This window comes from Octodon degus, unplaced genomic scaffold, assembly GCF_000260255.1.
Source record: "Octodon degus isolate 3935 unplaced genomic scaffold, OctDeg1.0 scaffold00021, whole genome shotgun sequence".
Lineage (NCBI taxonomy): Eukaryota > Metazoa > Chordata > Mammalia > Rodentia > Octodontidae > Octodon > Octodon degus.
Window position 1 is genome coordinate 11,559,124 of NW_004524597.1, and position 12,345 is coordinate 11,571,468.

A 12,345-nucleotide genomic window follows, 5' to 3' on the forward strand; every position below is an offset into this window, starting at 1 on the left:
ACGCGCAGCGCCCAGCTGTCAGACCTCAACTCGGAGACGAGCGTTAGGATGGAGAGGAACAAAAAAGCCGCGCCGCGCCGCGCCGCACCGCGCCGCTCCGCCACAGTCGCCGCGCGCGGGTGAGTGGTGCGGAGCAGGGTGGGCGCGCTCCCGAGGCGCAGAGGGCCTGCTGCCCGCTGCCGCCAATGTAGGCCGCGCTAGGCCGGCGGGCGGGGACCCGGAAGAGGTGCTCGCAGGGAGGCGTGCAGGAGCACGGGCTGTGCGGGCCCAATGTTCTGCAGGACAGGGAAGTGTGTGGGGCAAGGAGCGTGCGCGGAGCTCTTGGGAAGTATGGGTTGTGCGGGTCCGAGTATGTGCGGGAGCAGTAATGTGTAGGAGCGCGGGGTGTGCGGAGCAAGGAAGTGTGCCGGGAGGAATTAGGGCTGGATAGATCCCGGAGATGTATGTGGTGGGAAATGTGCGGCTCCGAAAGTGTGCTCTGGGTAGTTGCGTACTTTGGGAAGCGGTGAGGACTGGTGTGCAAGGGAGTGGATGTTATCAAGTTGGGGGAGGCAAGGACCTGGGCATTGGACTGTGTAAATAGGGAAGAGGAAAAGACCCAGGGTTTTGAAAAGGGGCAGAGTGTGCACTTAGATGTATTTGCTGCGGTGTTGGATATTTGCTGTAGTTCCTCTGCTTGGGACAAGTTTAGGGTGTGTGTGTGGGTGAGGTGTAGGGTAGCTGATGGGGCCAGGTAGTGTGTGCGGTAAGTAGTCCTTCTGTCCTTAATTGCGCCCCCCAACTCCCATGTAGGAATGAGTCAGCCTGCAACTCAAGGAGGGCACAATCTAGGTTCAGATTGTGGTTTTGGCTCTTGGAGTATCCAGTTGCCCTGGTGTCTATACCCTTTCACGTTGATGCCTTGTTGCCAAAACCTAGCTCTCTCGCCCTTGCGCATTCTCTCTGGTTCTTTCTTGCTCTGTCTCTGCATCTCACAATCTCTTCTGGTTAGGTCTTAGATTCTATTCTCACCAAACACTTTGAGTTCAACCCCCCCTCCCCATGAAACCAGAGCTGCACACTTTCAGCCTAGCATGAAGACAGTAAAGATACATCAGTCCTCTAGGGGTTTTTCTCAACCCATCTGCAAGATAACTTATAAAGGGTTCTCAGTGTGTGTGTGTGTGTATGCACCCCTCCTTTTTTGTTCATAGGCATATTGCTTGGACCCACAGACCCTGTTTCAGAGGACACATGCAGTGTAACCTTAACTATCCAAGATTGCCAGCACTTGCAGGTTTCAGTTTAGGAACTTCTATTCAGGGACAAAGATGGGAAAGGACACAGCACAGTTTTTGTTTGATTTTCAGCAAGTGTTGACTTGTCTTAGATTTCTTGTTTTAGAGAAAATAAGTGGACTTTTTTGATTACATTGATCATTGAGAATTTAAATAATGGGGGAATGGTTTACATGTGATCCTTCAGGAGTTTAATCAGCAGACAAAATGTTAGTCATGTGGCTATATCCACATTCCATGTAAATCAAAACTTTGAAAGTTGTGTTTGAGTAAAATAAATACACTTACATATAGTATGGAGCTTGCTGCCATGGTGCCCAGGGGCATGTGGCTTAGCAGTGCCTAAGGGAATTTTAAATAGGGTGTCATGTTGTAGATTTCATTTATAGAATCACTTTATTGATGGTGGTTACAGGCTGTGGGTCAGATTTAGTACTTATGGGCTTTGGACTCTTCCCCCAAATTAACATAGCTGCTTTATGTGTAGGGTGCATGTGTGTGTGCCTGAAACATCAAGTGTTCCTTAGTTACTAAGTGTGCTTCCCTGTGGGAGCCTAGAGGTTTTGGGAATTGGAGTGTTTCAACATCAGTAATTTGTGGGGGTGTTCACATTTTCAGGGACATTGATGGTCCTCTGTCAGTAGACAGCCAGAAATAGGTGGAAATTGTGAGATATGCTTCATCTGGCCTCTGAAACATAGTTTGAAATGATTAGGATGGACTTGGTTTACACGTGACATAAAATGTGAGTTTTCAATTATTGCTTCATTTCTTTAACCAAGGGATGTATTTTGAATTTACTGCTATTTCTGGAGAGTTCAGCGTCTGTGAAAAGGTAGTGTATGGTTCTGGGATGAGTGGCCTTCTATATATCAGTGAAGTAAATGTTCCAGGTGTTCCTTGGTTGTAAAACTATGCTAGGTGTGAAAGACTGTGCTGAATGATTTATGTGGAAAAAGAGCATCTGAGGAGTGTAACAGTAACTAGCCACTGATTTGAATCCTGTCTGTTTAACTGCTTTTTAGTTTCTAGTGACTTGGTTCATTTGCAAGGCTGTTGGGCTACTTTGTGTCTATAGGAGCAAGATCAGGTGGTTTAGGGACATAAGCCCTCTCTTCATTATGGTGGCAGCCAAGACAAAATAATGCCAGACATCATGAGCTGGTGTAGAGTGTCAGGATGCTCACTGAATTCTAACAGGTTCTTAGAAGGTGACCTCAGCTGGGGGAGAGGAGTCTGAACAGCAGGGGGCCATAGCCCACAGGAACTTGACCTTAAGAAATAGTCTGTCCTTGCTGAGGCAGAGATGACAGCCTACCTAAGAAGTTATTAGCTGCAGAGTTGCTATGTAGGACACATAATTGTGATCTAACCTCTGTCTACTCATTCATCTTCCTTCTAGCCATCAGCACCTCTTGGCAGGAAAAGTGTGTATGTGTCAGACTAGGTGTTGGGGGTAGATTTCATGGAGGCTGGGGCCCAGCAGTGTGGAGTGGTATTGGCTTCAGGGATTTATTCTGCACACTGGCTTGTTCAGTGCTTGCTTCCAGCATTAGTCCTGATGTATGCGTAAAGCCCCTTCTCAGTCCCTTCTAGGACCACATGTATCATGGCAGGCTATATTTTAGTCTCCCCCTTGGCTAGATTGAGAGGTATAACCAGAGTTTGTGGCTCTGTGGGCTCCTATAGGATGCAGCAGAAAGGACCAAAAGACCATGGCATAAAGACCAGGGCAGGGTCTTTTTGTATAGCCCATGCAGGCTTACAACAGCAGCATAAAAACCATAGTGGGGTGACCTCTAAGAGCGCAACTGGTGTATGCCTGTAATCCCAGCATTCAGGAGGATTGCCACAAGTTCAAGGCCAGCCTAAATTACATAACAAGACCCTTCTTTTTTTTTTTTTTTTTTTTTTTTTTTTTTTTTGCGGAACTGGGGATTGAACTCAGGCCCTTGCACTTGTCAGGGAAGCGCTTATTCCACTGAGCCATCTCCCTGGCCCCAACAAGACCCTTCTTTTTTTTTTTTTTTTTTTCGGAACTGGGGATTGAACTCAGGCCCTTGCACTTGCCAGGGAAGCACCTATTCTACTGAGCCATCTTCCCAGCCCCCCAACAAGACCCTTCTTTTAAAAAAAAAAAATTATCTGGGCATGGTGGTACATGCCTGTAATCTCAGCATTCTGGAGACTGAGGCCGGAGGATCACTGTGAGTTTGAGGCGAGCCTAGGCTACAAAGTGAGCTCAAGGCCACCCTGAACTGCATAGTGAGATCCTGTCTCAAAAATAAAAAGTATATGAGCTATCTTGTTTTTTAGCTAAAAAACATTCTTAGATTTGGTTTTCATTTTTTTCCTGTACCTTCTCTGTCCCTTAAAGTCCCCAGTCACTGTCAGAAGGATATTCATCTAAGAGGCATTAACAGCTAAGTGCTGTACAACTTTGTGATTGCTAAGATTGTCTCCATTGATGACAACAGAGTACCTTTGTATGTGGTCATATCTGTTTATTACTTGGTCCATGGAATTGAATGTGACCCATGATTAACTGCTCTTTCAGGTATGTGTTGAGAGCAGGAGGACACCTTGCTATATGCTTGTACATATTTCAAGGTACATCAGGTATGAAGTGATGCAGTAGACAGAAGACATACAGGCTATTGGACAATGAAGGTGCCCACCTGCCTTACAATCTGTTATATGGCTCTTTTCTTTTTCTTTTTTTTTTTTTTTTTTGGAACCGGGGATTGAACTCAGGTCCTTGTGCTTGCCAGGGAAGCGCTTATTCTACTGAACCGTCTCCCCAGCCCAATATGGCTCTTTTCTGTCTGTGAGTGTTGCCAAGTCTGGGGGTGATTTTCCTTGTGTATGAGGTACCAACTCATTGCTTTCCTTCTTCGGGCCTTCTGCCCTCTTGGTCACTCAGCTCTTCAGCAAGGTTGAGAGATCTCCAGACTCCTGGTCTCTCTGTAGGGTTTTCATAGAAAGGGCACTTGAGGGGAAAGGTGCCATTTGTGTTCTTGGCATTCACTTATTGTTAGAGGCATTCTTGTAGTTGTAAAAGTTTCCACAAGTTATCTTAATGTAGAAGAAGCTGTGTGACCATAGTGTCTCTGCTGGAAATTTATAGTGAGTTTCTGCTTTTGAGTATGAGTGGGAGGGCATCATTGTGAGCTTTGTTTCTAGGGAACCTCTGGTTGTGATTCTGTGGACCACCTTTCCTAATCCTTGTCCTCTTAATGGTTTCAACAGGACATATTGATTCCCTTTGGAGCCGTAAGTACTGATGTATTAGGGTGCAGCGCTCATTATTCATTGACGCACAGAGTCCCAAAATGAATATCCAGGAACAGGGTTTCCCCTTGGACCTTGGAGCGAGTTTCACTGAAGATGCTCCCCGACCCCCAGTGCCTGGTGAGGAGGGAGAACTGGTATCCACAGAGCCAAGGCCCATCAACCACAGTTTCTGTCCTGGGAAAGTTGCTGGCATTAAAGGTGAGACCTCGACAGCCACCCCAAGGCGTTCAGATCTGGATCTGGGGTATGAGCCTGAAGGCAGCGCCTCTCCCACCCCACCATACTTGAGGTGGGCTGAGTCGCTGCATTCTTTACTGGATGACCAAGATGGGATCAGCCTGTTTAGGACGTTTCTACAGCAGGAGGGCTGTGCTGACCTGCTGGACTTCTGGTTTGCCTGTAGTGGCTTTAGAAAGCTCGAACCCTGTGGCTCAAATGAGGAGAAGAGGCTGAAGCTGGCACGAGCCATCTACCGAAAATACATCCTGGATAGCAATGGCATTGTGTCCAGGCAAACCAAGCCAGCTACTAAGAGCTTCATAAAAGACTGTGTTGTAAAGCAGCAGATTGACCCTGCCATGTTTGACCAGGCCCAGACAGAAGTACAGTCCACCATGGAGGAAAACACCTACCCATCCTTCCTCAAGTCTGACATTTATTTGGAGTACACGAGGACAGGGTCTGAGAGCCCGAAGGTCTGCAGTGACCAGAGCTCGGGGTCAGGGACAGGGAAGGGCATATCTGGATACCTGCCCACTCTGAATGAAGATGAAGAGTGGAAATGTGACCAAGATACCGAGGAGGACAATGGCAGAGACTCGGGTCCCCCCAGCAGGCTCACTCAGAAACTGCTCCTGGAGACAGCAACCCCAAGGGCCTCCTCAAGTAGACGGTACAGCGAAGGCAGAGAGTTCAGGTGAGTCTGGGCACAAGGTGTCTGTTTTCTGTACTCACCTCTGAAAATTGGAGAAGGAGCAAAAGAAAGGTGTGGCTAGATAATGGTTTTATTTTCTGTTTGTCATACCTTAACATTTGTCATTAAGAGAATGCTTTTATCAAGGAAAGACTTTGTGGTTTTGTGAATCATTAGGAACATGGGAATTTTTAGAAGTCATAATGTTTATTTTATTTATTTATTTTTTATGTATTTGGTACAGGGTCTCACTATGCAGCTGGGACTCAGTGATCCTCCTGTTTTCAGCCTCCCCAATGCTGGGATTACAGGTGTGCACCACCACTCCCAGACTTGGTGGCTCAGTGCACCCATGGGTGGGGCCACCATGGCCTGTGGTGCGGGGATTGAACCCTAGTCCCTGTGCTTGCCTAAGCAGATGCTTAGTCTGCTAAGCTATCTTGCCTGTCCCATAATGATGTTTAAACTTTACCCTTAAGCATGAATTTTGTCCTCTTATGTAGGATGGTTTAGAGGTATCCTTTGAACCTGGTAAGGGAGGAGTAGACATTCAAAAGCATCCATATTTAGGGACTCTAACACCCCCACCAATTCACTGACATACCGTGGGGATTGAACCCAGGGCTTTCACACTGAGCTACATCTCTAGCTCTTTTTTTTTTTTTGCACTGGGAATCAAACTCAGGACCTTGTGCTTGCCAGGCAGGCACTTGTGCTGTTGAGCTATATCCCTATCCCCTAGCGTTTTTCATTTTATTTTTTTGTTTTCATTTTATTTATTTATTTATTTTTTCCTGTTTTTTGAGACAGGGTCTCAATGTGCAATTCAGGCTGTCCTTGACCTCACTTTATAGTCCAGGCTGGTCTTGGCAGTGATCCTCCTGCCTCAGCCTCCCAAGTGCTGGGTTTACAGGAGTGTGCCACCATGCCTGGGTATGTTTTTACTTTTGAGACAGTGTCTTTCTGACTTGTCTAGGTTGGGCTCAAAATTTGTAATCTTTCTGGGTAGCTGGGATTAGAGGTATAGCTACCACACCTGATTTAATTGTTGTTTCATTTACTTTTTTTTTTTGCTTTTGTTTTTTGAGACACGGGCTTGCTATGTAGCAGGCTGGCCTTGAACTTGGAATTCTACTTTTTCAATCTCCTGAGTATTGAGGGTACAGGTATACACACCAGTGTGCCTGGCTTAATGATTGGATGTGTGTGTGTATGTGTGTGTCTTAAGACAGGGTGTTGGTATGTCTTAAGACTGGCCTTAGACTCAGTAGCTTGGGGTAGCCTTGAACTTGTGATCTTTTTGCTTTAGCCTCCTAAATGCTGGGATTACAAAAATGTATCACCACACTCAACTTTCTGGATTTTTTTACTTTGGGTTTTTTTGTTTTGTCTTTTGGTGGAACTGGGGATTGAACTCAGGCCCTTGCGCTTGCCAAGGAAGCATTTATTCTACTGAGCCATCTCCCAGGCTCTGGATTTTTTTAATGAGCAGAATATATTTATTGAGAGAAAGAAAGCTCCTGTCCCGAGAGAGGGACGGGGGGCGGGGTGTGAGCAGGTAGTTTCCCCCCGGGAAGTTGTCTCTTGCAGGGACTTTTATAGAGGAAAACCATGTGGTGAGGCAGGTCTAAGGTGGTGGAGAAGACATGGAACTTTCTGGATTTTTTTAACCATCTTTTTTTTTTTCCTAGTACCGGGACTCAAACTTGGGACCTTGTGCTTGCCAGGCAGGCGCTTATGCTGTTGAACTATCTCCTGTCCCTATAACCATCTTCTAAGGTTCTTCCTGGAACCTGAGTTGGGGATGGGATAGGGATGGGTTTCTGTGTGGTGAATTGTCAGAGCCATTCAAAACTCCCAGCACCAGTACTTGCAGCTCACAGATTGGACCTTTTTCCCTTGCCAGGAGCATCAGTGCTGTAGTGTAGAGTCAATGCATAGCAGCCCAGGAATTGTTTTCATTGGATTTTTGTGTTGACCCACTTATAGTTTGTGAGAGAACAATACTATTGTGCAGTTTCTACAGCTTTGAGATCTGTTGCTTCATTTTACTCTATAATCCTTATTGGTTACATCTTGTTGGATTTGCAGGTTAGTGTCTGTTGACTTTTTTTTTTTTAATTATTTATTTATTTATTTATGTGTGTGCGTGTGTGTGTGTGTGTGTGTGTGTGTGCGTGCGTGCGTGGCCAGCTCAGCCCACCAGGGGGCGGGCTGGCTGGCATGTGGTGCTGGGGGATTGAACCGCGGTCCCTGTGCTTTGCTTTGCTCAAGCTTGTTCTAAGTAGGTGCTTTAGACCACTGAGCCATCTCACCAGCCCCATCTGTTGACTTTTGAGCCTGATGCTTGTGTTTCCCTAAATTGGTGACTGGGGATTCAGCCGTGATATGGTGGAGGCCTGGAATCCATTGACCCCTGCTGACTTAAGGAAGAAATTGAAAACCTTTCATCAAGTGTGAGGCTCTAGTGGATGTAGTAAAGACTGGACCAGTTCATTAGTACAGGATTAACACTTCTGAGGGTTAGACTCCTAGTTTAGGTGACATGATTCAAGGTAGACTTTCTTTTTTTTTTGCTCATTGTCAACCAAATGCTACATGTTTTAGGACAGAGTATATTACCTAAAGTTACCCTGTTCATTAAAGTTGGTGTAATTTAGAATTTCTAAAACCTAACCTAATAGTTTTCAGATTTGATTAGAAACATTTTTATTTCTTTAAAAAAAGCACTAAATAGGGCCAGGGATATAGCTCAGTGGCACAAAAGCACAAGGTCCAGAGTTTCACTCCTGGTACCAAAAAAAAAAAAAAAAAAACCACCAACTCCAAGTGCAACCCAAAGCAAACACCTAGTACCACCAAAAAAAAAAAAAAAAAAAGAGACACTAAATGTGAGGCTGGAATATAAGAAAATAAATTGTCCCGATTTGTTCCCTTTTGGCTTGCTCCATTGTAATAGGCAGCCTTGCCGTAAAGTCAGCAGAACTTGAGTTTCTCCTGTCAGATGGTGTCTAGTTGTGAAGACAGAGTCAGTCTGGCTTATTTGCTGTTGTGTTGGTGGCAGAGGGACCCTGGTGTTGAGTCTTTTCTGCCTTCTGTACTCTTCCACTTGAGTCATGTGGTAGTGTGCTTTGGTAGTCTCTGGTACTGAATTTCATTATTAGCCAAAGTTCCACTGTGTAGGTTTTTTAATTTTATTTTATTTATTTATTTAGGTGGTACCAGGGATTGAACTCAGAACTTCAAGCTTTCCAGGCAAGCACTTATTCCACTGAGCTATCTCCCCATCCCTTTTATTTTGTTTTGAGACAAGGTCTTACTGTGTAGTTCAGGCTGACCTTGAACAAACTTACTATTTAGCCCAAGTTGGTCTCCCAGTGATCTTTCTGCCTCAGCCTACCCCTATGTGTTTTTGTGTTTCTTGGCCTTGCTAGGGATCTAGTCACTAACTACTGCCTTACCACTAACTACAACCCAGCCAAACCTGTCTCATTTGAAGGCACCTCTTATCATGCAAGGGCATGCAATTAGGAGCACTAGGTTGGAAGCAACAGAAAATACAGCCCACCTGTGATTAAGCAGTGCTGGGCTTGGTGACTCTAGTGGCATGTGCTTTAATCAGGATGCAGCTCTTTTCCTTGTGTGTCACTGCTCCTGCCTTCCTGGTGACTGGTGTTATTGCTTCCTGTGTTGTACAGGTGGCTGCTGAAAACCTGCACTCTTGGTGTCATGGTTTATAAGTGCTTTCCATAGTAGCAAAGGAAGACCCTGCATTTACCCAGTAGGGATCAGCTGATGTCTAAGCTCATGCACTAAGAGGATGAGGTTATGCCTTGGGCTTAAACAATGGGGCCTTCCTAGAAAAAAAGTGAAGTGACACACCCAAACCGGCAGGGGGAGAGTGGTCTACCAAAGGAAGAATGGGGCTGATAGGGAAAAGGAAAAGGAGAGTAGGTGCTGATTAACCAAGTAGTGAGCGTCTACTAACAAAGGCTGTGGAGCTAAATCTCGCTTGTTGGGAAAGCCTTTACTGTAGAGAACTGGTTAATGAACTATAGTATCCAATTTGTGTGAAAGGATGTGTTGAGAGGGCTGCATGTGAGACACTGAGCACTCAGGCACTGGCCTCCCTGCTGTGTCTTCACAGTGTGGGTTTGCTCCTTTTGTGCCCTTGCTGGGTTATGTTGCCTGCCTTTGAAGGAACTGCTGCTCCTGTCCTCATCATTCTGTATATGCACATGGTGATTTTCGCAGAATGTGACTTGAGCAAATCAAATGAATTTTTTTTACATAGCTCTCTGTCAAAGCTGAGAAACCAGATACTCTTGGCCTTTTTCTGTTCACCTGCTGTTTCATTGAGCCCCTGTGCCCAAGTGTTACAAATGACTCCCTGTCACCTTACTTCTTTGATTTTTTTTTTTTTTTTTTTGCAGAACTGGGGATTGAATTTAGGCTCTTGTGCTTGCCAGGGAAGCACTTATTCCACTGAGCCATCTCCCTGACCCTGTGTGTTTGTTTGTTTGTTTGTTTTTTTAAATTCATCTTAATTTTTATTTATTTATTTATTTATTTAGTGTGTGTGTGTGTGTGTGTGTGTGTGACCAGCTCAGCCCACTAGGGGGCGGGGCTGGCTGGCATGTGGTGCTGGGGATTGAACCGTGGTCCCTGTGCTTTGCTTAGCTTAGTTTGTTCTAAGTAGGTGCTTTAGACCACTGAGCCATCTCACCAGCCCTGTGTGTTTGTTTTTTGAGAGAGGATTTCAGTATGCAGTTTAGCCTTGAACTCACTATATAGCCCAGGTTGCCCTTGAACTGACAGTGATCCTTCTGCCTCAGCCTCCTGAGTCCTGAGATTATAGGCATGGGCCATTGTACCTGGCTGCTTCTTTGCATCTTTGTGAAGATATTTCTTTTGCTTATTGCTCATTGTCCATGAACTTTGAATATATTTTAGGTTAGTTCACATTTGCTATTTTTTGTTTTGTTTTGCTTTTGTACCAGGAATCGAAACATATATCTGTTTTAAGTGATGAGAATTATCAGGGAATCTGGCTATTGACTGAATGATTTGGCACTTTGATGGAGGGACTATAACACACCAGTTGGCAGACTTAGATTCTGTTTCCTTTGGCAGGGCTGGCCAAATAGTCAGCGGATTAAAGCACCTACAAGCAGGCTCAGGGGCTGGGGGTTCAATCCCGAGACTGGATGTAGTGGTGCGTGCCTATAATCCCAGCTCCTGGGAGGCTGTAAATGGGTGGATCACTACGAACTAGTAGTGAAACCCCAGTGATCTTCCTGCCTCAGGAAGGAAGTAGCGAGACCCTGAACACCCTGTAGACCCTTCCCTAAAATAAAATTAAAAAAAAAATTCCCTTTGGCAGATTGGCTTGCCTTACAGGGGCCATCAAACTGGTCTTTCTTTCTCCTGCCAGGTCTTTTTGGTCAGGTCTGCCTCAGCCAATTGTCTACTGGTTTTTCAACCTAACCTTTCAGATGGCTGTTCCGCTTCTGTTTGCTATCCATATCTTCCTTGCTGGCTGAGTAATTTCCTGAAGATAGGGTCTCCCTGGATATTTTTTGTGGCTTCCTGGGGCTAAGCCAGTGAGAATTTTCCAGTTAGGACTGATTGCCCCTGTCATTGCCAGAGAATGAGCCCTGGATGCTCTTCACAGCAAGGGTGACACAGTGGTTTGGCCAAGTTCCTGGCATGGAGCTCCTGAATACTTAGAAGACACAGGAGACTTTTAAAGGTGATGACCACTTGTGGTCCAGGCCCTTAGAGTTTGCTTGGGAAGCTATCAGACCTGCTGTTAGTTAATTAGCTATTCTGGTTGATGCCTTGAAAGGTCAAGAGAAGAAACTGAAAAGTACCCAAAATATGCAGAGTTTTCTTAGAAGATTGACTTGTGGTTCTGAGCTGAGGGGGTAAAGTACCTGGCTGCAGAGGCTATCATAGGCTGCAGCATCTGAGCCTGAAGATGTGGGGCACAAGACATTGTGGGCAATCTGATTTGACTGGGTGAATTTAAGGCCAGCCTGGGCAACTGAGCATGTTCTCTTCATGGTCATTTGTGACAAAAAAGAGCTTCTCTAAGCAGAGGAGGAGAGCATGATCCTGCACTGTCCCCACGAGCTTCTAACTGGTGACTGGTGAGCTCCTTTTCTGAACAGATGATCCCAGACCAAGGAATTGAAGACATTGCCAGACAGCCATCATATGTAGTTCTGGTGTTCTCAAGGTGAGAGTTGGTGAGTGTTCTCAACTCACCTGATGGCTGAATGGCTTATTGCCCCTTCTAGAACTCATGCCTCTCCCCAATGGGTTGTGGATTGGGAAGTTCTTCGGTATGCCAAGAGATCAGCTACACTAATGTGCACTACTGTGTATTTTTTATAATCTCCCTAGTTCCCCCCCACCCCCAGTACTGGGGATTGAACTCAGAACCTTGGGCTTGCAAGGCAGGTGCTTATGCTGCTGAGCTATCTCCTCGGCCCTTGTAGTCTCCCTTGGCTGTGAGCTTTCTGTATTTGGTCTAAATCCAAAGAGAAATATTTTTTGTCATCAGGGATAGTAATGTACACCTTTAACTCTCAACTCATTAAGAGACTGAGGCAGCAGTATTGCAAATTCAAGGCCAGCCCAGGCAGCTTAACATGACCCAAAATAAAAAAGTAATGAGGGTTGGGGCTGGGGAGATGGCTCAGTAGAATAAGCGCAAGGGCCTGAGTTCAATCCCCAGTTCCGCAAAAAAAAAAAAGTAATGAGGGTTGGACATGTAGTATATAGCAGAGCACTTATTTAGCATGTTGTGAGGCCCTGGACTCAGCCCTTAGCACTGCAAAGAGGGGGGAATATATA

General features: G+C 45.6%; 1 protein-coding gene across 2 annotated transcripts in view; it reads left to right on the forward strand.

The window, feature by feature from the left end:
* The first annotated feature begins 78 nt into the window (after positions 1-78).
* The window catches only part of Axin1 (axin 1), a 63,872-nt gene continuing 51,605 nt past the window's right edge, over positions 79-12,345 (forward strand). For both annotated transcript variants that reach the window (XM_004627941.2, XM_004627942.3), the window contains exons 1-2: positions 79-119; positions 4,527-5,487. In XM_004627941.2, coding sequence (XP_004627998.1) covers positions 4,610-5,487 — 878 coding nt within the window. In that variant the 5' untranslated portion in view covers positions 79-119; positions 4,527-4,609. The remainder of the gene's footprint in view (positions 120-4,526; positions 5,488-12,345) is intronic.